The following is a 27,597-nucleotide window of genomic DNA, read 5'->3' as shown; positions in this document are numbered from 1 at the left end:
CAGATCAGGCCGTGAGGGTGTTCAGAGGCGGCAGCTAAGTCCACTTGCCCACGGTGGGGGGTGAGGACGAGCCCCAGTTGCCGGGGCAGGCAGGGGATGAGACCCAGAAAGGGCAGGGGGCTTGGGCACGGTCACACGGCCAGTGGGGAGGGACAAGGTCTGGCCCGGGTCTGTGTGGCTCTGGGGCTTGTGGTACCGCCTCTCCAGCATGAGAGGGTCTGGGCAGGCTTTGGCAGATGTGGGATCCTCAGCCCTTGAAGTGCAGGGGTCTGTCGGGGAGGGTTCTGGGGGAGGGCACCCCCGCAGCTCCGGCCCCTCTAACTTGGACAGGGCCCAATGTGGGCAGGCGGGAGGGCGGGGGTCCCCCCATAGCCAGGGGTCCCTGCGGGGCCTGGGGAAAGCTCGGCCTGGAGGAGGAGGCGACCTAAGAGAACGGCCCATCCACGCGTGCCCACCAGCCCACGGCCCACAGGGGTAAATAATTGAAGGGCAGGTCACACAAACCTGCCCGCGTCACAGGATGCCTTCCCCCCGGGTCTGGTTACGCCCCAGATCACATTCTGACATCCCTGGCTGGTGAATAATTAAGCTGCCACCTCCCCGGCCACCGCGGGCAGGCCCTCACCTCGGTGCTAGTCTGTAGGATTCTTCACTCCCTTAGAGCAGTGGGCACTGGAGGGGACTGACCCTCGGCGCTCCCGACCCTGCCAGCACCCCCAGCCTCCTGCTCAGCACCTGGGCCGAAGCCCACTCCATGGCCCCCGAGATGGACCAGTTCTACAGGTCCACCATGGCCATCTACAAGGTGAGCGTGTGTGTGTGTGGCTGGGGGCCCGGGGCCCGAACATCCGTTCCCAGGGCTGGAGGGTGGAGGGTGTGCGTGGGCGCAGCATGGTCTGTGAACCAGTCTGGCTTGTGCGCATGACATGGGGATCCCTGGGCACAGCCAGCCTTCTCACCTCTTCCCCAGACGCGGCCCACCGGCCATCAGGGCCTGGGCACATGCAGACCGAAGGCCCCCACCCCAGCCCCAACCTGAGGCTCGCAGGGCGGGGGTTTGTCCACACAGTTACCCAGGGAGCAACAGGCCTGCTGAGACAGCACTCCTAGATGCCGGACAAGGCAGGACAGAGGACCCAGGGTGGCCAGAGGTGGGATAGGGGGGCCGGAGAGCCACCTGGCCCACGACTGGAGAGTCCCTCTCTGTCTGTCTCTATCTTCCCGTCTCTGTCTGTCTCTCCTTTCTGAACCCCTCACTCAAATTTTCTGCTTCACTCCAGAGAGGTTACTGTAGTCTGCATAGACTTTTATTGAGCACCTACTGTGTACAAGACCCTTTCACACATAAGCCTCATGGCACCCTGCCTGTAGGATAGAAAATAATCACCCCAAATGATAGATGAGAAAACCGAGGCCAGCAGGGTTAAACAGCTTGTTCAAGGTCACCAGAGATCCCAAAGAGGCTGCTGGGATTTGAACCAAGACCCAAGTCTTAAGTCCATGCCCAGCGTCCTTTCCACCATGGAGGGTACTCTCCTGCCGGCCATGGCCTGAGGTGGCCTATGACCCAGCCACAGCCTTGCTCCCAAGGGGCTCTTCTTTGGGAAGGGCAAGATCTGCCCTTGCCCCTGAGGTGACTGTCGGCCGCCTGTGTGTTCAGCCCAGCGGGGCCTGGACCCAGGGCAGGGTTGAGCCACACCCAGCTGGGGGCCCACAATGGACCACAGCCTTCAACCCAGTGGGAGGAGGAGAACCTTCCAAGCGCATTGTCCTGGGAACAAGGTCCTGCCAGGGCAGGCGTGTGAGCCCAAGAGAGGGCCTCCAAGGCCCCTGCAGCAGAGTCAGGATCCTGGGTGACTCCGCATTTCTAGATGGGTTCCCCTAGGGTCGGGCTTCTCTCTGGGTCCGGGGGTGCCCTGCTTCTGAGGCCCAGTGACTTGCCTCCCTGCCCATCAACGTTTCTTCCTCTTCCAATCTATCCCCCATCACCCCTTGCCCTCCGGCTCCAGAGTATCATGGAGCAGTTTAACCCTGCCCTGGAGAACCTGGTGTACCTCGGGAACAACTACCTCCGGGCCTTCCACGGTAAGTGCCCAGCCCAGGGCACCCAGCCCCTCGGCCGTCACTGCCCGCACCCACCCGGTCCCTCCGTGCACTGGTGTCCCCACCCATATTCTCTGCACCCTACAGCCCACACTCAGCTCAGGCTCAGCCCTACACACTCCTGTCCACCACCCTCACCCACACACCCCCACACCCTCCTGTGCTCACTTCTTAAGTGCCCTCAGGATGCTCCCAGAGACGCAGAGCCAGGCCCTGGTGGCCGACACAGCCCCAGCCACACACACAGCGATGCTATAGGTCGCCTTGATGCTATCCATGGGGCCCGCTGCTACACCCAAGCCCTCCCTGCCCTTTCGGACCTCAGAGTCAAAGCCTGCTTCCCCCCCCCCCCACCCTGCAACCTCAGCCCACCCCTACCCTGCGCATCAGAACTCGTCTTCCACACGGGTACACGCAGGTGCCTACGCCCCTGCCCATGACAAACCCCCGGATGTCCGGCTCAGCACCGATCCCTGTGCTCGGTGCATCCACCCTGGGCCCTGCCTCCGCGGGGGGTGGGGGGGGAAGCCCACCCCCCACTCCACACCCGCTTTCTCCCCTGGCCGACACCACCTGTCCTCACGCACCACCCAGGACACCCCTCCCTGTCACGGACGCCTGTGGCAGACCCCACAGTGTCCCCTCCACGTGCCCTGTCAGGAGAGGTCTCCAGAGGATGGAGATCGGGGGGCCGGGGGGGGGAGGCTGGATCCGGACCCATCCCCCATCCCCACGCAGCTCTCTCCGAGGCGGCTGAGGTATACTTCAACGCCATCCAGAAGATCGGGGAGCAGGCCTTGCAGAGCTCCACCTCGCAGATTCTGGGTGAGGCGCTCCCCCTCCCACTACACCCCCCACTCTCGCTTGGGCCTGGGGGTGCTCTCCTCCTAGCCCTGCCTCCACCCCAGGCCTCCTCCTGCCGTCCAGGCCCCTCTGTCTCCCTCCTGCCATCCCTCAGGCCCGAGGCCTGCCTCGCCCACCGTCCTGAGATCGCGGGGAGCGTGCCCGCTATGTTCTTGCCCTTCCAGGAAATCTCCCCAAGACGCAGGCCTTGCGGCCACGGCCCAGACTCCTTGGAGCCCAAGCCCCTCCCCACCACTCCCTGCAGGGCTGTTCCGGGGCTGGGACAGGCACTGCCACCCTCCCAGAGCCATCTGGGAACTCCCTGGACTTTGGTCCCCAAATCCAGCCTCTGGCAGCCCCCTGTAGCAGCTTCTAGCAGGAGGAGGGGTGGGCGGGGCCGGCCGCCCCACTGAAGCTGCTGCTCCCCCTGCCTCCAGGGGAGATCCTGGTGCAGATGTCAGATACCCAGCGGCACTTGAACTCCGACCTGGAGGTGGTGGTGAGTATCAGGCTGCTCAGCCTGGAGGAGACTGGGCTGTGTTCCAAGGAAGACCGGGGTCCCGACCTCCCACATCCTTTCTCGGGGAGGACTCCCTGGGACCCTTAGTGACACACGAGCACTGCCCTTCTGGGCACCCGCCAGCGCCAGGCTGTGCTGGGCGTGTTTATCTGCCATATGTTGTGCAAGCCTCCAGCAACCCTGGGAGGCAGGAACTACTTCCATCTCTATTTTACAAAGGAGGAAACTGAGTCTCAGAGATCCAGTCCCTTGCCCCAAATTCCAGAGTGAGTGGAGGAGCTGGGGAGAGAAAGGACCACTGCCCGGGTGCATCCGGCCAGGCCCTGCCCCCTGCCTGGCTCCGCGGCCCCTCCCTCCACGCCCCCAAGAGAGTAGCCAGGCACTTGACCTTGTCATGCCCATGAGGACAGCCCTTCCACCCCCGGCCACCCACAGAACCAAACCCAGTCTTCTCGGTGAGGGATTCCAGGCCCTGCTGAGCCAGCAGTCTCCCCGTGGCGCCCCCCCATCACAGCCCAGCACCCCAAAGAGCTGCCCTCTGCAGACGCGGCCTGGTGCCCTCACCGCTGGGCTATCTTCATGCTGTTCTGTCAGCCTAGAACCACCCCTACCCTTGCCGGCCGGCACCTTCCTGAGCCTCCCTTGACCCCTGGGCGCATTCATCACTTCCCCCTCTGGACTCCCAACGCTGCTTCTATCCGTTCTTAGCACATGGTGGTTAGGAAAGCGAGCTCTGTAGCCGGAGCACCTGGGTTCAAAGCCCAGCGCCACCCATCATTGGCTTGTGACCTTGGACAAGACTCTCTGCACTTGGGCTTATCTGTGTGTGAAACGAAAACGACCGTAAAAACCGCTGGCAGGATTCTTGTGAGGCCTAAGCGACTTCCTATGGCCCGGCACCCACCTGTAGCCCTCCGTGCGTCTCCGCTGTGACGATTAGAGGCAGAATCTATCACCCCGTCTCTATCTCTGCGGGGACTCGGATCCCTGCAAGGGCTGGGCCGGAGCGTGGCACCAAGCAGGGCTTTGCCCAGTCTGGACAGAAAGAGCGAGCTTTGAAAAGGGGGTGAGGCCTGGCCGCAGGGAGAGGAGGCAAGAGGGCATTCCCAGAGGGGGCCGGCGGGCTAGGCGCGTGTGTGGTGGGCAGAAGTGAGCCAACGATGGGGAGCCAGGGCGGAGCAAGAGAGGACCTGATGGTGAGGGGTCTCGGAAAGCTCGGGAGGAAATGTCAGCTCATTGCCACAGCACGTGGCTCTCAAATGTGGGGTGGGGGCCGGGAACCACTGGAAGTCAGGGTGCTCTTTGGGGGAACGCCGTAAAAACACTCAGCAGCTTGGTTACTATGTCAAAATGGGGAACGACGTCACGAGCAGAGAACACGCATCCTGCACAGGAGGAAACCCTGGTCCTGGGCGCCCGTCTGGCGGCCACCTGCGGGCTGGGAGCCCAGCCGTGCCCCTTCCTGGGGCTCAGGACGGGAGTTACAGAGCACACCTCGTGCGGGGAGCCGGTGACTTCCGATTCTCGGGTTTGATGGCTCTCCGTGTCACTTGTGGCACATCTGGGCTGGCTAGGGACAAGTGTCATCCAGGGCCTCTCTGTAAGGAGAGCTGCCCTCTCTGGGTACCAGTGTCTTGGCTGTGACAGCCAGGCAGGGCCTTCGGCCAGAACCGTACCAGACCCAGGACGCCAGAGGCCGCCTCCCCCTCGGGCTCATTCACTCGACAGCCATTTGCTGCCGGGTGCCAGGCACTGTTCAGGCACTGGGGAGACCCTTGCCTTCCCCAAGAGAGGAGACGGACAAAACCCTAGACTAGCAAGTGACAGCTTAGATGCAAAATGTGCTCTGGAGGAAAGAGCAGGGAAGGCAGATAGCAAATGTTGGAGGGCTCCAATAAAAAAAAATTTTTTTTTTAATGTTTATGACAGAGAGAGAGAGAGAGAGAGCATGAGTGGGGGAAGGGCAGAGAGGGAGAGGGAGACACAGAATCACAGAATCAGAAGCAGGCTCCAGACTCTGAGTTGTCAGCAGAGAGCCTGACACGGGGCTCGAACCCACGAACCTTGAGATCATGACCTGAGCCGAAGTCAGACGCTCAACTGACTGAGCCCCCCAGGCGTCCCCCGTATCATAGACTTCAACAACACATTTGATGTATTTTAGTCCTCTGTGATTATTGTCTTTGGCAAAGTTGAAAATGTCCCCTCTTTGGCCAGTAGAAGCTTCTTCAGTCTGGCTCCTGACTCTTTTGGGCACAACCCTACTGGTTTTGATAGCTTGCTGGGTGTCTTGCTTTGCTCAGCCTCTTCTGGTATCACACCAGCATCTCCTTTGTTCCTGGTCTTCATCAAGAATCCTGATTCTCGGGGCGCCTGGCTGGCTCGGTCGGTTGAGCGTCCTACTGTGGCTCAGGTCATGATCTCACCGTTTGTGAGTTCGAGCCCCGCGTCGGGCTCTCTGCTGTCAGCTCGGAGCCCACTTCTGATCCTCTGTCTATCTGTCGGTCTGCCTCTCTCTCTTTCAAAAATTAACATTAAAAAAAAAAAATCCTGATTCTCAAGGATACAGAGAAGGAAAGCATTCAAATATCCCAGTTGCCTTCTGGCATGGAATGTTGAGTGTTGGTGTTGAAAGGTCTGATCGTCTATTTTTTCCCATCGAAATCACTTACTTTTTTAACCTAGATGCCCGAAAGATTTCTTTTCTGTTTCTTAAGTTCAGTAATTTGTCTAGATGTGTCTTGATGTTGATCAGTCTGGGTCAATATGATCAGTTATATGATATACTTTTTCAATATGTAGTTTTAAATATATATATTTTTAATTTTAGGCATCGTTTTTTTAAATTTTAGGCACTTGTCTTGAATCCCGGTTTTTAGAATATTTTTGTTCTCTGTCTTTGCCTTTCTTCTTCAGGGACTCCTATTATCTGTATGTTGGATCTCCATAGCTTATCTTCAATATCTGTTTCTTCCTCTTAGCTATTTTTACTTCTTTCTTCATTTCTTTTTTTTCTCCTCCACTTCCAGATATTATGATTTAATACCTAGACCCCAAATGGAGTCCGTAATAGAAGTCCTATCATAGTTGTATATGTATACACAATAATATATATTATCATATATAATATAATATATATTATATGTTATTGTACATATAAATATAAATATATTATATATGATATATTATATGTTAAATATATAATATCAGCTTGAAATTCACCTTTTTTTAAAGTTTATTTAGGGGCGCCTGGGTGGCGCAGTCAGTTAACCATCCGACTTCAGCCAGGTCACGATCTCGCGGTCCGGCAGTTCGAGCCCCGCGTCAGGCTCTGGGCTGATGGCTCGGAGCTTGGAGCCTGTTTCCGATTCTGTGTCTCCCTCTCTCTCTGCCCCTCCCCCGTTCATGCTCTGTCTCTCTCTGTCCCAAAAATAAATTAAAAAAAAAAAAACGTTGAAAAAAAATTTAAAGTTTATTTATATATTTTGAGAGAGAGAGAACGAGGAGGGGAGGGGCAGAGAGGGAGAGAGAGAGAAAATCCCAAGCAGGCTCTGCACTGTCAGCACAGAGCCCCATGCTGGGCTTGAACTGATGAACCATGAGATAATGACCTGAGCCGAAGCCAAGAATCAGACGCTTAACCAACTGACCCACCTAGGCACCCCAAAATTCACCCCCTTAAAGTGCATGATTTAGAAGTTTTTAATGTACTCACGGAGTTTTGAAACCATCCCCACTACCTAATTTTAGGACATTTTTGTCACCCCCTTCCCCAAAACACCATTCCCATTGGCAGTCACTCTCATTCTTCACTTTTCCTTAAAAAAAAAAAAAAAAAAGTTTCTGGATGGCTCCATCGGTTAAGCATCTGACTCTTGATTTCAGCTCAGGTCATGATCTCACGGGTTTGTGAGATCGAGTCCTGAGGCGTCAGCCTCCACGCTTCAATGTGAAGCCTGCTTAGGATTCTCCCTTTCTCCCTCTTTCTCTGCCTCTCTCTCTCTCAAAATAAAGAAATAAGCTTTTTTAAAGAATTTTAAAAAGTCTTCCTCCTCTTCGGCAACCACTTTCTGATTTCTATCTCTAGAGATTCATTTTGCCTGTTGTTGGACTTCATACGAAGGGAATCGTACATGAGTATTCCTCTGCGTCCCACCTCGTTCCCTTGGTGAACTTCACAGGCATCGCTGCTTTGTTGTTTGATTGCTTAGTATTCCACTGAACGAATATACCACAATGTGTTTATCTGGTTTTTCCGTTGATGGTTGTTGGGGTTGTTTCCAGTTTGCGATTATTGTGAAGAGGGCTGCTGTGAACACTCTTATACAAGTCTTTTGTGGATATACATTTTCATTCCTCTTGGGAAAATACCTGGGGGCAAAATCTGTGGGTTTCAGGGTTGACATATATTTAGCTCTAATAAGAAATCGTCAAAGAGCTCTCCTAAGCTCTTGTGCTAAGCCGCACCCCTGCCAGCAATGTTTGAAAGCTGCTGCTGTTCTATGCACTTGCTATGTTCTTGCACTTGGATGTTGTCAGCCTTTTTCATTTTAGCCATTCTAGACGGTATGGAATGGTACTTTATTGTGGTTTCATTTTGCATTTGCCAGTGACTGAAGACTTGTAACAGGCTTACCAGATATTTGCATATCTTGTCTCATGAAGTGTTTGATTAGTACTTTGCCCATTTATCAGGTAATACTTACTGTTGACTTATAGGAGTTCTTTATATAGTCAAGATATGAGTCCTTTGTCAGGTATATGCATGGTGCATAGTTTTTTGCCCAACCTATAGCTTGTCTATTCATTTTCTAAATAGTGTCTTTGATGAACAGAAAGTCAGATTTTGGGGAAGCCCAGTTTGGCTATTTTATGGTTTTCATTTTACAAAAGGTGGAATCTGTTTAAACTCAGTAAACTACCTTACAGTTCATGAGTCAATGCTATGGCAACAGCAAACACCAAAAAGAACACCTGTCTCTACTAACTTGACAATTTTAAGAAATGGCTTGTGCTCATATCTTATTTAAGAAATCGTTGCCTACCCCTTTGGCAAAGATATTCTAAGTATTCTTGTAGAAGCTGTATGTTCTGGGCTTTATGTTTATTTCTATGACCCACCCTAAATTTGCTTTTGTGCATGAAGTGACATAGAGTCAGGGTTCTTTTTCCCCCTGTATAGACATTCGATTGTTCCAGCACCGTTTCAAAAAGATTTTGCTTTCCCATTGAAGTCACTTGGTGTCTTAGTCAAAAAAAATTTTGTTGTATATGTGTGGGTGTATTTCTGAGCTGTCTACTCTGTTCCGCTGATATATATTTGTCTATCCTTACAACCATACCACACTGTACTAATTGTTATTGCTTTATAGTGCGTCTTAAAAATCAAGTAGTCTAAGAATTTTGTTCTTCTTTCTCAAAATTATTTTGGACATTCAACAATGTTTGCATTTACATATTGAGAATCAGCTTGTCAATTCAAGAAAGTCTGCTGGAATTTTGAGAGGGATTGCATTAATCCATAAATTAATGGTCATCTTAACAATATTGAGACTTCTGATCCATGAATATGGTATACTTCTCCATTTATTCATTTCTTATAGTAACACCCTGTCATTTTCAGGGCAGCAGTCTTGCACATCTTTTGATAGATTTATTCCTACGTGTTTGACTTTTTAGCCATTATAATTGGAATTTTTAATGTTTACTTATTTATTTTGAGGGGGCAAGAGCATGTGCATGCACACACACCAGTGGGGGAGGGGCAGAAAGAGGGGAGGGAGAATCCCAAGTAGGGTCCTCACTGTCAGCACAGAGCCTGATGTGGGGCTCGATCTCATGAACCTTGAGATCATGACCTGAGCTGAAAGCAAGAGTCAGACATTTAACTGACTGAGCCACCCAGGCATTCCCACAGTTGGAATTTTTCAATTTCAGTCTCCAATTGTTCTTTGTTTGACATTATTTTAGTAGGATCGCTCTGGCTCCTATACTAAGAATAAAATATCGGGGTACCTGGATGGCTCAGTCGGTTAAGTGACCGACTTCGGCTCAGGTCACGATCTTGCGGTCCGTGGGTTCGAGCCCCGCGTCGGGCTCTGTGCCGACAGCTCCGAGCCTGGGGCCTGCTTCGGATTCTGTGCCTCCCCCTCTCTCTGCCCCTCCCCTGCTCATGCTCTGTCTCTCTCTGTCTCAAAAAATAAAATAAAAACATCAAAAAAAAATTATCAGCAGTGGAGGGCAAAAGCAAAAGCAGGAAGACCAGTTTGGAGGCTGTTGCAATAATCTAGGGGGGGACTGAAATAACTTGGGAAAGTGGCAGCACTGGTAGTGTTGAGAAGAAATCAGATTGAATGTAGAGCTAATAAGACTTTCTGATGGAGTAGACGTCAGTTGTAAAAGAAAAGGGAACGTCAGAGTAACTTCAAGGTGTTGTCCTGATCAACTGGAAAGTGGAGTCGCCATTAGCTGATGTGGGAAATATTGAGTGTGGAGCAAGCAGTTTGGGTGGAGGGGAGAGATCAGGGACTCGGCTTTAGATATGGTAAGTTTGTGATGCTTATCAGAAAACCAAATGGAGATGTGGACATCAGTTGTAGGTATGAGTTTGGGGTCAAGGTCTAGGTTCGGTTGTTCGTCTGGGAGTCGTGAGCGCATGGACAGATGAGCTCATGGAGGTAGTGGGTGTAGGAAGGGAAGGGAAGAGGCCCTGGGAGATCAGGAGATGAGGGGGAATCAGCGGGACAGGCAGTGAGGGTGGCGAGTGGGAGTGGAGGTTAGGGAGTGTGATGAAAACCAGGAGAGGGTGGTGGGCCGGAAGCCAAGGAAGGAAGGTGTTTCAGAAGGAGGGAATGGTCAACTGTGTCAGATGATGACCACAGGACGAGTCAGATGAGTCCTGACAGCTGGCTTTGCACTGTGGAGTGTCAGTGATTTTAACAAGGACATTCTTGTTGGCATGGTGGGGCACAGACTGACTGAAGGGCCTTCCCGAGCAAACGAAAGGGCAGGAGTGGGATCAGCTCACAGGGACAATTCTTTCAGGGGGTTTTCCTGTGTAGGCGACAAAAAGATCTCTTGTGAGTTACTGAAAGAAGTCAATACATAGAGCTTACAGTGCGTGTTTTCTACAGTGGATCTGCTCTCAGCTTCTGTACTGAGGTGCTCACAGGACCCGGTAACGAAGGATATGCCGGGAGAGGAAACTCTGGGAAGGGCAGTCTCTTTTCTGACCTGCTGGGAATCTGACCTGCCCGGGGTTGATGACTTCCTTGTTTCAGAAGCCACCTGCCAATAGTCCTATGGTTTCCCCATAACAAGAGCTCAAAGTTCACATCAGTTATCAACCTCTTAATAGATTTGTTTCTTCTGGAGCCTGACAAAGACTTTCCATTAACCCATTGGTGCTCGGGCCCCATCTTAATGGGACATGCTGGGTCTGTGCCCTCTACCCCTTTGGCGATCACAGCCAAACTGTGGCAATGGGAAGAATTACCATCCAGCCGCCCTGTTCTAGCACACATATCCACGGTGTGACTCCGTTCATACGTGGCAGAAGTGACATCTGATCACATGCAAGGTTAGCTTATTCACAGCGACATCTCCCAGGTGAGAGTGGGAAAAGGCAAACAGAATTAGGAGGCGGGGAAGGGCCCCCAACTTGTCTCCTGCACTGACAGCAAGAGCCCTTTGATCTGTATTTTAAGAACATTTTAGAAGAGCTCCTGCACTCAGGCCTCCTTGGGGAGACCGCTCCCAGCCACCCAGGGCCCTCAGCTGGGGGCAGGCTGCACAGCCTCCCTTGCCTACCTTTGTGACAGCCCTACTTCCCCCCGTCCCCTACCCCCCTGCACGGCTCAGCCTGCCAGCGCTGAGGTCATTCAGGCGGAGCTGCCGCGTCCATTCTGTCGGGTTTGCGCATTGCAGATATTTTCTGTGGCCTTCGGCGTGGTTCAAGTTCGTCTCCAGGTACCCCTCATCCACTGTATTAGTGCTCTGGTTACAAAGTTGCCGGGCTTTTTGAAGGTCTGCTCCAACCCCTCATCTCCCCCAAGCCCCGTTGTTTATTTTGGGCGATTTGTGCAGATTTTCAAGAACATACGCTCGGAGTTCAAGCACAAGTCTTAGACTGCCCGGTCAGGGGGAAGCAGAGCCCGGGGAGGGGCAAGTGAGGCGCCCCGAGGGCTCCACTGGGAGGTCCCGCAGTGCAGGTTGAGGTGGCTCACTTCCTTACTTCCTGGGTCCAGCAGATAAGGGCAGAAACGTGGACTTGGTGCCACTCATAACACTGACCCCCTCCCCCCGTCACACACACTCACCAGCAGCCACAACTCAGGGTTCAAGGCGTGGCCAGTCCCGAGGGGGCCACACTCAAGCTCCCCTACAGACCAGCCGTTACCAGGCTTTCAGAAACAATTATGGGAGGGAAAAAAATGTAAATTTTGCAACTTGAAAAAAAAAGTTGGTTTATCTATTTATTTTGAGAGAGAGCGAGCGAGAGCGGGGAGGGGCAGAGAGCGAGGGAGAGAGAGAGAGAGAGAGAGAGAATCCCAAGCAGGCTCCGCACTGTCAGCGCAGAGCCCGACGCAGGGCTCGAACTCACGAACCACGAAATCATGAGTCAGACATTTAAACGACTGAGCCACCCAGGGGCCCGTAAAATTTGCAACTTTTATACTTGGCTGGTTTTCCTCGCATACGAGGAGAAGATTACCAGCATTCTCTTTCTGGGCAGTGCCCTGCCCCAAGGGACAGAGCGCCCACAGCACAGCGTGGGGACCCCTGTGGCAGCAAGCGGCATCCACTGAGGGTTCTTGAGCAGGTGCTGCTGAGGGGAGAGGGTGTGCAGACAAGGCTGAGCAGAGACGGGAGTGGCTGCAGGGTGGGGGAATGTGCCGGGTGACGCCGGGCGTCAAAGCTCTTCAGGTTCATAAAGCTCAACCTTCAAGAGCATCCGGCCGAAACTTCCCTGTTATAGATAGGGAAACAGGCCCAGAGAGGGGCAGCATCTTGTCCAAAGTTACAGAGCAAACTACTCTGTACTACTGAGCTCTGTACTGAGCTCTGTACTCAGTAGCTTTCCTGGCCACGCAGGCGGTCAGCCGCCTCCGTCCCACCTGTCACGCGAACCGGCCACCCCTCAGTGAAGACCTCTCAACAGCTGTGAGCGCTTTCCCTGGGTCGGGCCCTGCCCACGGTGCTGGGGACACGGAGATGGGTCAGCCGACGTTCGTGCCCACAGCGGCTCGCTGCATCTCCAAAGGGGCTGCGACCAGGGGCGCAGGAAGAAATCTGGCCTATGGCTCGAAGAATGAAAAGTAAACGAACTAACGTATACACGTTCCAGAAAGAAAACGGGAGAGCGGGGGATTCCGCTGGGGAAGTCGGGAAGGCCTCCTGGCAGAGGGGGCAGGGAAGCTGGTATTTCAAGTCGGACAGCACATTCCAGGCAGAGGGTACCGCATGACCAAAGCGCAGACTGAGTCTAAGAACCAGAAGACGTTGCTACGTGTATCGGACCGTGTGTTGCGACCCAGTTACCGCACTAAGTGTTTCGCATTTTTAACCATTTAATCCTCCCTCCCTCCGGGTGCTTTTATTATGACCGTGTCTCTGACGATTGGGCAGGTGCCTGGGGTGTGAGGAACGCGGTGGGCTGTATTAGACTGGGCAGTGCGAGGGATGCTGGGGTCTGGAAGGATCGGGGCCACCCTGCCCACCCCCACCCTGTACTCCACACAGGTGCAGACGTTCCACAGGGATCTGCTGCAACACATGGAAAAGAACACGAAGCTGGACATGCAGTTCATCAAAGTAAGTCTGGCCACCCACCTTGGCCCCCCCAGCCCATCACAGGCAAGACCGCCCCTCCCCATTTGATGGATGAGCACACCGAGGCCCGCGCTGGATACCGACTGGCCCCAGGCTGTACGTGTTCCCAGCTGAGCCCCCGCCCCCCCTCTCTCCACGCCACCCAAGGACAGCCGCCAGCACTATGAGATCGAATACCGCCACCGAGCCGCCAACCTGGAGAAGTACATGTCTGAGCTGTGGCGCATGGAGCGCAAGAGGGACAAGAATGCGCGGGAGATGAAGGTGCGTGGGCTGGGGGGCTAAGCCGGGCTCTGGGGGGGACGCCCTGACAATCCCCCTTCCCCCCTGCCACCCAGGTCCCCCGCCCAGCATCAGCCCAACTCTAGGAGGGCCACTTGCCATGCGCTCTGCCGTGAGCAAAGCCAGAGCGCTCAGCCAGCCCCTGGCGGCTGGGCACCACCGGCCCTCCGGGGCCACCCTCAGCGCTGCTCCCTGTGCTGTCACTTCCTGGCCCTCCCCAGGCCTCCCGCCTTCCACTTCACTGAGAAAACCGAAGGCCCTCAACCATGCTGCTCCTTGATCACGGTAGCGCAGGTCCCTGCCATCCCCCGATCCCTCCTGCCCCCCGCTAGGCCCGGCCCTCCTCCCCAGCTCGGGGGCCCTGGCCCTGTCCCTCTGTCTCCAAGACCTCTATCTCCTTTCCTGTCTCCTCTTCTATCTCCTTTATTTTTTCTTGCAATGTTTATTTATTTATGTTTCGAGAGAGACACAGAGCAAGCAGGGGAGGGGCAGAGAGAAAGGGAGAGCGAGAATCTCAAGCAGGCTCCGCAAAGTCAGCACAGAGTCCAGCGCGGGGCTCGATCCCACGACCCCGGGATCATGACCTGAGGGGAATCAAGAGCTGGACGCTTAACCCACTGAGCCACCCAGGCGCCCCCAGTCTTCTGGCTCCTTCAATAGGCTCTTACCTCTCCTCTTCAGAATCTTCCCTCCCAAGTAAGGGCTTATGAATCAACTCATTCACATTTTCTTAAACCAACCTCCCCGGGCCCCACTCCATGCTTGGCCCCGTGCCTGGAGCTAGGGAAAGAGGCATGGCCGTGAGGAGTTCCCCGGGCCGGGCGGACACAGAGCACGAGGATGCCCATGAGAGGTGGGCCTGGGAGCCAGGATGGGCTGGGCGCTCCAGGGAGGGCCTCCAGGAGGAGGTGGTTCAGGAAGGACAGGGGGCTTTGGACAGCTGGCACTGGGGGGAGGTGGGATGTGGCAGACACCCACCCGCTGCCTCCTGCTAGAACCCGCTTCTCCCCCAGGAGAGCGTGAACCGGCTGCACGCACAGATGCAGGCCTTCATGTCCGAGAGCCAGCGGGCAGCTGAGCTGGAAGAGAAGCGGCGTTATCGTTTCCTGGCCGAGAAGCACCTGCTGCTTTCCAACACCTTCCTGCATTTTTTTGGCCGGGTGAGCGGGGGCCGGGGCCGGGCTTAATGGGGGGCCTTCCTCGGGTCTGTGCTCTCTGTGAGCTGGCTACCCCCAGAGAGTCCCCTGCCTTTGCCTTCCTTCCTTCCTTCCTTCCCCTCTGTAGATATTTATTTTATTCGTTTACTCTCCCCATCTATTTCTTTTTTGCTATGTTGATTTGCGTCATCAGCTATTCATTCATTGATTCCGTCGTTCATGACTTTGCTTATTCTCACACCCATTCACTAATTCACGCCTTTCTTCGTTCACATAGGAACCGTTTACTTTCTCATTCCTGCTTGCAGATACTATTTGCAAATTCATTAATTCATGGGCGTATTGAGTTATTGCCTATAATTTTATCGTATTATTTAAATCCTCTGTGCTCTTGCTCTCTTCTGTCTGCTAGACCGATCAGAGAGTCTTTCATTTTTCACCGGATTTCTTTTTTAAAAAATATTTACTTATTTATTTTAATGTTTATTTCTTCTTTTTTAAAAAAAAATTTTTTTTAATGTTTATTTATGTCTGAGACAGAGAGAGACAGAGCGTGAGCAGGGGAGGGGCAGAGAGAGAGGGAGACACAGAGTCTGAAGCAGGCTCCAGGCTCTAAGCTGTCAGCACCGAGCCCGCTGCGGGGCTTGAACTCACAAACTGTAAGGTCATGGCCTGAGCCGAAGTCGGCCGCTTAACCGACTGAGCCACCCAGGCGCCCCTCCTTTCCCCCTTTATTAGTTTGCAAATCCTACTGTCCTTTTCATCTCTACTCACGATGACCTCACTTTGTGACCCTCATGGTAATCGATATTCATCTATTATCTTTTCCAAAATATACGGACACCCCCCCCCCCCCCGACACTACTCTGTCCATCGAGCACCCTCCCCAGCCCTTAAGATAAGGCCTTGGGAAGAATTTTCCTGCCCTCCCCGGCACTCTAAGATGTGGCCTGACGCCTCCCTTCATCCTCCCCAACTCCGGCTCTTGGTTTTGCCAAAAAACTTCGGGACTTTTAGTTCCAGGCTCTCACTCGTCATTTCTTTGCATCATGACCCACGTGACCAGATACACCGCTCGCCACTGTTTTCATTCCTTTCCGTTCCCACTGTCTTGAGGTTTCTGTCCCGATTAACTGAACATGTTCTGCAGACACATCGTCTGAATCCGTGCGCAGTTGCAAATGTCCCACTTTTACCCTGACTGCCGGGTGGCACATTAGCTGGTTACAGGACTCCAGAGCTGTGGCCCTTTTCTCCTGTGGCCCAAGATGATGTTCCTCCGGCTTCTAGCGCTCCGTGCTGCGGATGCTAAGTCGGGTGCTGGTCTGTGTCCTGGCTCTTTCTCTGGATGCTTGGAGATTTTCTTGGTGTCCTTGGGACTCAGAAACTTGTCTGGTTACCCATAGACGAGGGCCTATCCGTGTCCCTCCCTCTGCGGGCTCAGGCCTATATTCAGGTCAGGGTAGCTATTTGCTCTTCTGGTTCCTAAATTATTAGCTCTCTGCCATCATTCCTTTTCCTCCTTCTGGAACTCCACATCTACGACCCCTCCCCCCCCCCCATGTGTTCGTCTCTTCTTAGTCTGTATTTTGAGATCTCTCTCCCCTTGACTTGTCAGGCAACTGATGGTGTCCTCAACAGGACTACTCTCTCTTAGAGTTCATCTATTCACTGTGTTATTTTTTTTTAGGTTTATTCGTTTATTGAGGGAGAGAGAGAGGATGATAAGCGGGGGAGGGGCAGAGAAAGAAGGAGAGGAAGAGAATTCCAAGCAGGCGCCAGGCTCCGAGCTGAGCCTGACGCGGGGCTTGATCTCACAACCATGAGATCGTGACCTGAGCCGAAGTCAAGAGTCAGACGCTTCACCGACTGAGCCCCCCAGGCGCCCCTGGTTCATCCGTTGAATTTTAAAGCTTACAGTCCTGACCTTTGTCTGGGTAGGAAGGTGTCTGCTCTGCAGCAAAGGCTCCGGTCAAGACCTTGTTAAGCTTGTCACCCCTTCTTTCAGCTGCCTGGGTGGTCTGCTGGGTTCTCCTCCCTGACCACTGGGTCCTCTTAGGTACCTTGTTTCTTTCCTTTGCCTCCTCATGGTCCTCTTCCCATTCTGAGGTGAGCTGCAAGGGCTCAGGCAGAGGTACTGACAAATGTGGGGGGAGGGGGCAGTGGAGCCATCTCGGCCCCAGTGGGACCCCATCTCTAACTCAGGTCTTCCTGTTGCAAATCAGCTCTCACTCAGCCTCAGGAATAGGGATTAATGTAGCCTACCCATGTGGAGAACCCCCACAGACAGGGCTGCCCGGGAAGGTTGCGCAGGTCGTGCACTGCACAAGGGTACCTGGTTGAGAGTAGGAGCTATGCTCTACCCTCAAAACTCAACACACTCGTGCAGACTGTGTTTTCCTGGAGAAAGGAGCACTTCTTTCTTTCTTTCTTTCTTTCTTTCTTTCTTTCTTTCTGACATTTTTATTTTATTTTTATTTTGTATTTAATTTTATTTTTTTTAACTTACATCCAAATTGGTCAGCAACAATGATTTCAGGAGTAGATTCCTTAATGCCCCTTACTCATTTAGCACCCCCCACAACCCCTCCAGTAACCCTCTGTTTGTTCTCCATATTTAAGAGCCTCTTGTGTTTTGTCCGGGAGCACTTCAGGCCCCTGCCAGCCCAGCACTGGTCAAAGTTCTGTCCTGCTGTCTTCTCTAGGTCCAACAGGGGCTGATGCCTCACAGTTCCTACCCACCTGGCCTGGTCTAGCTATTGACCCCTCTGGGGGGCGGGGGGTGGCTGGTGGGATGTACAAAAGGAGGTGCCAAGGACACTGGGACATGATCTTTCCACCGTGCCTTCATAAATTGATGACTTTGTCCCTGCATTTTCCAATATCGTTTGTTCTTTCATTTATGTATTTGTTTTTTTTTAAGTGGGGAAGGAGCAGAGAGAGAGAGAGAGAGGGAGAGAGAGAGAATCCCAAGAAGGCTCTGAGCCGCCAGTGCGGAGCCTGACGCAGGGCTCGAACTCACAAACCGCGAGATCATGACCTGAGCTGAAGCCGGATGCTTAACCGACTGAGCCACCCGGGTGCCCCTCATTCACGTATTTAATAAATATTTTTAAAGCCCCGCTGTGTCTATGAAATAGAGGCTCTGTCTCTATTTCCATCTGGGTCCCTGACCCACCCACCCAGGCAGCTTCTCTATTCCTGATGCCCCCAACAGGGCTCCTCCCCCCGCACCCCCCCCCCGCCCCGCCCCAGCCTCTTCCCTCTGTCCAATGCTTCCGATTTCTGTGCATTCTTATTTCGTTTCTATTTCTCTTTCTTCGTAGTCTTGTTCAGTTTCCCAGCCTCTGCGCCCCGGCTGCAGACCTAGCAACTGATTTCACTTCTCTGAGTCTCCTTTCTTCTCTGGCAAAAGAAGGAAATAATCCCCTCTTCACAAGGTTGCTGTAATGATGTAAGTTTCATGCGAAGGAGCCCAGTGGAATTAGGTTCTCCCGGCCCCTGCTCTCTTCCCCCTCCAAAGATGAAAACAAAAGCTGCCCTTCAGGAGATCTGTCTGCTTGCAGTCGGCTGCTGCTCCCGCCTCCCCGCCTCAGCCAAGTCCCTTCCCCAGTCACTGAACCCAGGGACCCCCTGGTGCTGAGCAGAGGTGGGAGACGCTGTCCCCACAGCCAGCCCCAAGCTCAGGGCTCAGCCTTCTCCCCCTGCCCCTCCTCTCTCCCACGGACTGGGGTTCCATTCCAGAACTGTTTTACCTTCTTTTAAATGGTCTTCTTGAGACCTAACCCACACAGCACGTAATTCATGAATCATGCGATACGTGGTCCCCTGTGACGGGCTCCTCTCACGAAGCTTCGCGCTTTTGAGATTCATCAAGGTTGTGGCAGGAATCAGTACATCATTCCTTTTTTACGATTTTTTTTTAAAAGTTCATCTATTTATTTTGAGAGAGAAAGAAAGAGAGAGAGAGAGAGAAAACACGAACAGGGAAGGGCAGAGTGAGAGAAGGAAAGAAAGAATCCCGAGCAGGCTCTGCGCTGTCCGCACAGAGCCCCACACGGGGGCTCAAACTCACAAACCGTGAGATCGTGACCTGAGCCGAAATCAAGAGTCGGGCGCTCAGCCGACGGAGCCACCCAGGCGCCCCGGTACATCATTCCTTTTTATTGCCAAATAACATTTCACGGTCTGGATAGACCACATTTTATTTATCCATTCATCCGTGGATGGATATCTGGGTCGTTTCTACTTTGCGGCTATTAGAAATAATGCCAGTGGGGATATAAGTGAAAGTTTTTGCGTGGACACGTTTTCACTCCTCGTGGCTCTAGGGGATAGATCTGCTAAGGATGTGGGGTAGGTATCGTGTTGCTCTATCCAGCTGGTTTTTAGGACACACAAGATCTAACTCCCGAAGATAGTCAAACATACGTGTTTACCTGTCACTCTGTCTATAAACAGAACGCACAAGATTTGGAACAAGATTGAAAGAATGATGAGGGGCGCCTGGGTGGCTCAGTCGGTTGAGCATCCGGCTTCGGCTCAGGTCACGATCTCACCGGTCGCGGGTTCAAGCCCCGCGTTGGGCTCTGTGCTGACAGCTTGGAGCCTGGAGCCTGCTTCGGATTCTGCGTCCCCTCCCTCTCTCTCCGCCCCACCCCTGCTTCTGCTCTGTCTCTCTCTGTCTTCCAAAAATGAATACACATAAAAAAAAAATTTTTTTTTTTTTTTTAAAAGAAAGAATGATGAGGGCCTGAGCTCAGCCAGCGGTCATTCTCACGCGCCTCCTGTGACCAACCCTGGCTGAGTCTGCGTCTGGTCAATAGCATGCCTCTCGGCCCACCTCGCCCTCAGCTTCTCCGGGCTCGTCGCAGTTGTGCGAGCGTATCTCCAGGATACGTTCCTAGGAATGGAATTGGCGAGCCCAGGGATGTAGGCATTCGTTGTGCCAGTTTACCCTTCTGCCAGCAAAATCGGAGATCCTCTTTTCCTCGATGACAGCGTGGCGGCAAACTTGTCCCTCTTTGCCAGCCAGCGAGGTAAAAATGGTCTCTCCAGACATGGTTTCATTTTAGCCTCGTCTTACAAGCGGGACTGATACCTTTTCATGTTTCAGAGCCATCGGACGCCCTTCACTGTGCTATCAGCATCGTTTCCTCCATTTTTCTTATTAGTTTCTCGGAGCTCTTTATATGTTACTGAGATTAGAGCTTCCTTGGTGATGAGAGGCACATATCTCCCAGTTTGTCATTTATCGCTTGACTTTGCTTATTGTAGGTTTTGCCGTGCTTAAAAAAATTATCTTGACTTAATCAAATGTATCCGCCTTTTCTAGCATGGGGGGGTCCGTACCATACTTAGACTGGCTCTCCCACTCCATCCCTGTTTTGGAAATCCCCCCACGGTCTCTTTATGGTTTTGAAAGCCTGTGCGGTGTTTCTTCCCGACCCCTGGCTACACCGCCCGGAGGCAGGGCTGACGAAAGCCAGTAAAATTCTGCGCTGTCCAGGCTGGGACTTGGTGCCGGGGCCTTTCCTCCCAGAACGCCCTAGCACCGTGACAAGACAACGGAGGGGCTGTCCACCCTAGTGACCCGCTGGCCACTTGCTCCTGTGACGGAGTCGCTGCTGTTTGGCTGCCCGAGATCCCCGTGAGGTTTTCAGCCGCTGGCCCAGACTGAAGGGAGGAAGCGTCCAAAGGTGCCATCCCAGGAAGTTGTCTCAAGCTGGACTAGTGCAGGCCACGCCGAGGCTCACTGGCTGTGAGACCTGGGGCCAGTCATTAACTGCTCTGACCCTCAGTATCTTCTTCGATAAGACGGTGGTAATAGTGACATCTAATTCCCAGGGCGATTGCGAGAATCAAATAAGACGATACGGGTGAAGCTTGAACACTGGGCCTGGCGCAGAGTAAATGCTCGACAAAGGGAAGCTTTGCTTATTCCTAAGGTGACGGTCTTGAGCTTGGCCTTGGGGGAGGAGATGCTTGACTGGAAAAGGGAGAGGCCTTTGTTTATTTATTTTTTAATGTTTGTTTACTTATGTATTTAGTTTTTAAATTTACATCCAAGTTAGTTAGCATCTACTGCAACAATGATTTCAGGAGTGGATTCCTTAGTGCCCCTTCCCCATGGAGCCCCTCCCCCCTCAGGACCCCTCCAGGAACCCTCAGTTTGTTCTCCATATTTAAGAGTCTCTTCTGTTTTGTCCTCCTCCTGTTTTTATATTATTTTTGTTTCCCTTCCCTTATGTTCATCTGTTTGGTCTCTTAAAGCCCTCATAGGAGTGAAGTCATAGGATTTTTGTCTTTCTCTGACTAATTTCACTTCGCATAATACCCTCCCGTTCCATCCACGTAGTTGCAAATGGCAAGATTTCATTCTTTTTGATTGCCGAGTAATACTCCATTGTATATTTATGCCACATCTTCTTTATCCATTCCTCCATCGATGGACATTTGGGCTCTTTCCATACTTTGGCTATTGTCGATAGTGCTGCTATAAACATGGGGGTGCATGTGTCTCTTCGAAACAGCCCCCCTGTATCCCGTGGATAAATGCCTAGTAGTGCAATTGCTGGGTCGCAGGGTAGTTCTATTTTTAGTTTTTTGAGGAACCTCCATACAGTTTTCCAGAGCGGCTGCACCAGCTTGCATTCCCAGGGGGAGACCCTTGTAACGGAAGAGAGCACGGTGTTTTGATCATACCTGGGATTTAATTTATAGAAGTGACTGAGTGACAGCACAGAGAGGTCAAGGCCATTGAAAGACGGGATGGTTTGAATAATTTCACTGAGCTCTGGGCTCTAGGGGTTGCATCTAACTGTCTGGCACCTGCTTTGGGGTGATTGAGGTCAGGGGAAATACTGGCTTGGTGTGTGTTAGATACGGGAGGTGGTTAGGGATGTGGGTTTTGGACCGGTTGTTTTGCATACGTGCTTCCTGGCAAGTTGCTTACTATCTCTAGGAATTATCGGGCCCCGGGAGGGACAATCTGGGCAGGATTAACAAAGCCCCTGGGATGTCAACCCATAAAAAACAGAAAATTAACAAAATGATGTTTTTTTAATGTTTACTTATTTCTGAGACAGAGACAGAGCATGAGTGGGGGAGGGGCAGAGAGAGAGGGAGACACCGAATCCTACGCAGGCTCCAGGCTCCCAGCTGTCAGCATAGAGCCCGACACGGGGCTCGAACTCACCAACCGTGAGATCATGACCTGAGCTGAAGTCGGTCGCTCAACCAACTGAGCCACCCAAGCGCCCCCTAAAAAAATGATTAATGCATACAGCAGGTCTGACATTTAAAGTCCTCTCACCCCAGGTTGTTATGAATTGCGGGGTCAACTGCTGAGTTTCCTGTCCTTGAAAGTATTCAAACAGTTAGATGCCTACGTACCAGGGGCACTAGGGGTGCTTACGTAGACTAAAAGGAATAGACTGGAAAAACTGTATTTGAAGGGCCTCTTTTTAGAAAACCACTCAAACTGCCTTACCCAGGAGAGGCATTTATCCCTTTGGTTAGTTTATCCCTTTCGTTCAAGGGGTTCAGGTATGGCTGGATCTAGGAGCCCACGTGTGATTGGAAATTTGCCACGTTTCCTTAGCTGTAGTTTCCTGGGTTGGCTTCACTCTATTTAGCGAACCCTATGAGGTGACCCCGCCGCCATCTCTGGCTCCTTCCGGCTTGACGATCCCGTCATCCACCGCTTGCAGGGCCCGAGTTCCCAGGCCTAGGGTGTCACTTTTGAGTCCCCAGCTCCGATCTGGCTGACCCCGGTGTCCGTCCCCCCGCACGCGGCCAGGCCCGGAGCACGCTCCAGAACCGCGTGCTGCTGTGGAAGGAGCAGTCGGAGGCCAGCCGCAGCCCGTCGCGCGCCCACTCCCCCGGCCTGCTGGGCCCCGTGCTGGGGCCGCCCTACCCCTCGGGCCGCCTGACGCCCACCCGCCTGGACATGGTGAGGCCCTGGGCGCCCCCGCCGCTGTTCGCGCCCCCGCCGATCCCCGCACCCACCACGGCGCCCTGGGGCCCGAGGCCCCCCCCATGGAGCCTCCTGCCCCCCAGGCTCCCCGTCTACGCAGCGCCCCTGGGCCGGCCTTCCCTCCCGGGCGCGGCCTCGGCGCCCCCGTGGTGGCTGGGCCGCAGGCCCCAGAACCCCTACGCCGACGTCTGGGACTGGGGGTGGGGGCTGGACTAGGGCGCCGCGGCCCACCCCTCCCCTCCCCGCCCCACCCTCCCCTGCCCGTCTCCCCTCGCAGCCCCAGCGGCCGCTCGCGGAGTTCAGCTCCCCGCGCAGCCGGCACGGCTCCGGCTCCTACGGCCCCGGCCCCGAGCCCGCCGCCGAGGCGAGGTCCGCGTCCCAGCTGGAGCCAGACCGCCGGTCGCTGCCCCGGACGCCGTCCGCCTGTGAGTGGCCCCGGCGCCCCGGAGCGCAGAGGGAGGGCCGGGGACGCGGGGACCGGGAAGGGGCCCAGATCGCGGGGGAGAACCCGCCACCCACGCGCCGCCGCGCTCTCCCCGCCCCCGGCAGCCTCGCTCTACGCCGGCAGCACCCAGCGCTCGCGCTCCAACTCCTTCGGCGAGCGCCCGGGCGGCGGGGGCGGCGGCGGGGGCGCCCGGAGAGTCCGCGCCCTCGTCTCCCACTCGGAGGGCGCCAACCACACGCTGCTGCGCTTCTCGGCCGGAGACGTCGTGGAGGTGTTAGTGCCAGAGGCCCAGAACGGCTGGCTCTATGGCAAGCTGGAGGGCTCGTCCACGTGAGTGGGCGCCCCCGGGGCGCAGGGGAGGGGGGTGGAAGGAGCCCCCCCCCACCGCCCCGCCGGCTTCCTCGCCCCCCAACCTCCAGCCCCAGGGCGGTAGACGATTCTTCCCTTCTCCCGCGCGGCGCTCCGTGTCCTCATCCAGTCCAAGGGGGTAGGAAGAGCCTCCCTGCCGAGTACAGGGCGGTAGCCCTCGAGAGGAGAGGAACGGACGGGAAGGTTCTCTCTTGCGCTGCAGAAGGCTGCAGCAACCCCACTGCTTGAGCACTTACTGTGGGGGCAACAGGGCGGCCCCTCTTTACCCGGAGAGCGGCAGCAGAGCGCAGCAGGCTGTGGCCCCCCGGGGCCAGGCCCAGAGGCCAAGCTGGGACCGAGCAGGCCGACAGGCCCAGTGGGGCGGTCGCGTGCGGTGCAGATCCTTAAAGAAGGCAAATTGGGGGTCCGTTTCGACGCCCGTGAATGGGAGCGGGGAGGTGGGGGAGTGCTCTGTGGTCGCCGAAAGAGAGTGTGCAAGGATTACTCTTTCTACCAAAGAAAAAGGGAAGGTGGGGGCTTGCTGGAGCCAGGCAGTGACCCCCCCACGGGGCCTTACCGGCCGGAGACGGTGTGGTGCCCACTCGCACTCATGTGAGGGAGAGAAGGGAGGAAGGAGGGCAAGAATAGTGGCCTGAGTGAATGAATGGAGGCTTAGAGGGAGGAGTCAGCAGGTGCACGTCAGGGTGCTTGCAAGAGGATGCACGGATGTGGGGTGCCTACGTAGGCTGAGGGGTGAGTAGGGAAGCATGTGAACGGGCTGGCAGAAGGGCAGGCAGGTGGAGACGGATTAGGGACTGGCGGTCCGTGGGTGGCTGCCCACGTGGATCCTGGATGCGGGAGGCAGGGTGGGTTGATGGACGGATGGAGGGGTGGAGGCCCGGGGACTACTGGATCAAGAACGGAAGGCTGTGCTGGCGACGTAGGGAGATGGCTACAACCACCAGGGTTGGAAACACCTGCTTCGTGGACCCGCACAAGTCCCCACAACAGGCGTGTAGCAGACTGTCCCCCGGGGACCTGAGTGTCAAACCACCGGGGGCCGGTGCTCTCCACCCACGTTCCCGGGACATTTTGCCCTTCCCTCTGTGCCTCACAGGTCAGGGAAGAAGGTGGCAAGTTTTATCCGTAGGCACTTTACGGTGAAGGCGGAAGCAAAACGCGTGGAAAATGCTTCTGGTCTGTCAGTTTGAGGTGAAATAGCTCCTAGTCACCTTCAGGCGAGAGCGCTGTTGGTTGGGTCTGGAGGTCTAAGGTGGCTTTTTGTGGAGAACGCTTTCCAGAGTGCTTGCAAGAATCCGCTGGGCTCCGCGGGGTCTGAAAAAGCTAAGGAACGTCGCGCGAAGTGCCTCTCCCCGAACCCTGGCTGTTCGGGAGGGGCGGTGATGAGCCTCCAGCCAGGCACGGACTCTAAGGGCAGGGTGCCCGGGGTCCCCGGAACCAGGGTTCTAGGGTGGAGGGAAGGGGCAGGGCTGAGGAGGAAAGGGCACTGGCTGGTATTAGGCACCTTAGGCTCAAGTGCCCTTTCCCCTGGCTGGTACAGTTGCCCGTGATCCCCGGGCCCCCCACCCTGTCCCCTGTCCCCTGTCCCCTGGTAATCATCCGTCTGTGGGCCTGTCGGCCAGGCCGGGGGCCTCCGGGGAGCAGGAAGTGTGTCGGGCTCTCTGTGGGCCCTCACGTGGTGGGTACTCTCGGCGAGTAGCGAATGAAGCCGGTCACCACATGTCCTCGGACATGTCGCTCTCCTCCTTGGACTTGCAGCTCCCCCCAAGGTGACCTAGCCCCTGGCAGGACATGAAGCTGGACAGCTGGGCTTGAAGGTGGAGAAAGGTCTCCTGGAGGGGATTCAATGAGTTACTCTGGGCACAGCCTTTCGAGCAAGGCCTGGCACACAGCGCTGCCCAGTAACTGCCCTCGGAAGCGTTCTTTTGGGCACGGTTGTTGGGCCTTCTGCCTATGGGACCCTCTGCCTCCACCCCGCAGGAGCGGCTGGTTCCCCGAGGCCTATGTGAAGCCTTTGGAGGAGGTGCCTGTGAACCCCACGAACCCCTTGAGCCCAGTGACCTCCATGAACCTGATGAACCCTATGAATGAGCTACCTTCCAGGTACCTGGGTGGTGGGAGGCGGGGCGGGGGTGGGGACTTCAGGGGGGGCGGCCCCACCCCCCAGGGGGACATCTGTGAGTGGCAGTCCTGAGTGCACCCAGCCTCCTTCGGTCCCCAGAGGAAGGGGACCCTCACCTCTCCGCATGCCAGGGTCACTGCGTCTGTCCCTCTGCCTCCTCGGAGGACTGCCTCCAAGCCCTGTGGCCTTCCCCCCACCCCCTGCAAGGGAAGAAGCTGTAGGATGCTGAGGGGCCCAGCAAGATCGGGGGTGGGGGAAGCAGCAGGGGCCTGACGCCTGACCCCCTGCCCGTCTCTCCTTGCTCTGGACTCAGATCCTACCCCCTCCGGGGCAGCCACAGCCTTGATGACCTCCTGGGCCGGCCGGGCAACTCTACAGCACCCTCGGAGTACTGGGACGGCCAATCCCGCTCCCGAACCCCGAGCCGGATACCGAGCCGCGCCCCCAGCCCTGCACCTCCGCCCTTGCTTAGTAGCCGCCGAAGCAGCGTGGGCAGCATGGGGGTGGCGAGTGACGTCAAGGTGAGCCCCCTCCCCCTCCCCCCCAGCCAGTCCCCAGCCCTGGGCTCATCCAGCAGGCTGGGAGACTGGAGACCGGGTGACCCTCCCTGCTTTGCCACTGGCTGGCTGGAGGGGGGCCCTCCCTCCCCAGCCTCAGTTTGCCTAATCTGCAGGGAGGTGTGGGATGGACTTCTGAGCCTGGGGCAGAGGGTGGGGGGAAAACATTCCTCTCAGGGACTGGAGCCCCCGTGGTCCTGCTGGGAGCACTGGAAAAGGCCCGTCCTTCCCACCTCCCGGGAGAGGCCAGACCAGCGTCCTGGGTCGGACGGAGCCTGGGCTGGGGCTGGCTGGGCAGGACCGGGGCTGGGGGGTGGGGGTGCAGGGAGAGCAATTGGTGCCCTGGCCCAGAGGCTTCTCAAGTCTGAAACCCACAGAATTCTGAGCTTCGGAATGCCCGGGCCTGATTTCCCCGAAGCCTGGCCTGCAGGGGCCTCTGGTCTAGTCGTCTGCCTTCCTGGAATGGGGAGTTGCAGGGGTGGGGGCTCACTTGCCCCTTTCCCCCCCTAAACCTGGCCTTTCCTCCACCCTCACTGCAGAAACTTATGTCCTCGGAACAGCACCCTCCAGAGCTCTTCCCTCGGTGAGTCCTAGGACAGGAGTTGGGGGCGGCGTGGGGGTGGGGGCTGGGCAGGGGTTCTGGGGAGGGGGGAGATGAGGCAGGGGTGAGAGGTGACCGGTGGGGGCAGGAGGTCGGGGCGGACATGGCTCAGGCACCTGGCGACCTTCCTTGGAGCCAGAGCCAGCTGGGCGGCGGGGGTTGGGGGGGTGGGGAGGGAACCTGGGCCCCTCTCACCCCGACCTCTCCCCTCGCAGGGGCACAAACCCCTTTGCCACCGTAAAGCTGCGGCCCACAGTCACCAACGACCGCTCAGCGCCCCTCATCCGCTGAGGCGCCCTCCTCCATCCGGGGTCTGAGCTCGTCCCCACACCTGCTCAGGGGCTGTTGGGAGCTGGGGGCAGCAGCAGAAGCAGCAGCGGTGGACCCAAGAAGCCGGGGCTCTGGAACTGGGAGTGGCTGCCCCTCCCGGGGGACTGACCTGGGGTCTGGGACCTTCAAAGTAAAGCAGGCAGAATGGGGGACAGGACAGTCCCTTCCCCTCCGAGGGCCCCAGGACTCTCCCTGGGGGCCTGCCTCGTGCACCCCACCCCCTTTCCCCTTCTCTGCCCCAGGAGGGAGGAGCCCCGCACACCCCCTTCCCCACCCCCCATACGTCCTCTTGTTTAACTTTTGTAAACGGGGAGAAATAAAGCAAGGAGACACAGCAGCAGGACTGGCGGTGTCGAACTGGGGGGACAGGTGAGGGGTGGGGCATGGAAGCCTCCCACTGGAGGACGGTGTCCAGGAGGTCCTGAAGGTCACTAGGAGTTCCCCGAGAGGACTCGCTCA

The 27,597-nt window shown here is 55.5% G+C and overlaps 1 protein-coding gene across 2 annotated transcripts; it reads left to right on the top strand.

Annotated features, from left to right (window-relative positions):
• Positions 1-585: 585 nt before the first annotated feature.
• On the top strand, positions 586-27,475 carry BAIAP2L2 (BAR/IMD domain containing adaptor protein 2 like 2). Of its 2 annotated transcripts, XM_053226777.1 has the most exons (15): positions 586-805; positions 2,010-2,085; positions 2,842-2,928; positions 3,384-3,445; positions 13,208-13,279; positions 13,445-13,561; positions 14,261-14,275; positions 14,593-14,739; positions 22,538-22,690; positions 22,992-23,139; positions 23,264-23,489; positions 25,509-25,631; positions 25,964-26,171; positions 26,747-26,790; positions 27,024-27,475. In XM_053226777.1, the coding sequence occupies exons 1-15, from the start codon at positions 755-757 to the stop codon at positions 27,097-27,099; spliced, it is 1,605 nt and encodes a 534-aa protein (XP_053082752.1). In that variant the 5' UTR covers positions 586-754; the 3' UTR covers positions 27,100-27,475. The 2 variants fall into 2 exon arrangements, with proteins under 2 accessions (XP_053082752.1, XP_026926557.1); XM_027070756.2 differs by lacking the exon at positions 14,261-14,275 and having other exon boundaries at positions 587-805.
• Positions 27,476-27,597: the final 122 nt, after the last annotated feature.

Source organism: Acinonyx jubatus, chromosome B4 (assembly GCF_027475565.1).
Source record: "Acinonyx jubatus isolate Ajub_Pintada_27869175 chromosome B4, VMU_Ajub_asm_v1.0, whole genome shotgun sequence".
In the NCBI taxonomy this organism is placed as follows: domain Eukaryota; kingdom Metazoa; phylum Chordata; class Mammalia; order Carnivora; family Felidae; genus Acinonyx; species Acinonyx jubatus.
The sequence above is the reverse complement of the archived record's forward strand: the minus strand, read 5'-3'. Positions and strand labels throughout refer to the sequence as shown.

What these genes read in the sequence shown, in the direction of transcription:
- BAIAP2L2 (XM_053226777.1), top strand. Translation starts at nt 755, where the DNA reads ATGGCCCCCGAGATGGACCAGTTCTACAGGTCCACCATGGCCATCTAC. An exon ending in ATGAATGAGCTACCTTCCAG is followed by an intron (nt 25,632 to 25,963) that starts GTACCTGGGTGG and finishes CTCTGGACTCAG; the next exon opens with ATCCTACCCCCTCCGGGGCA. An exon ending in GGGTGGCGAGTGACGTCAAG is followed by an intron (nt 26,172 to 26,746) that starts GTGAGCCCCCTC and finishes CCCTCACTGCAG; the next exon opens with AAACTTATGTCCTCGGAACA.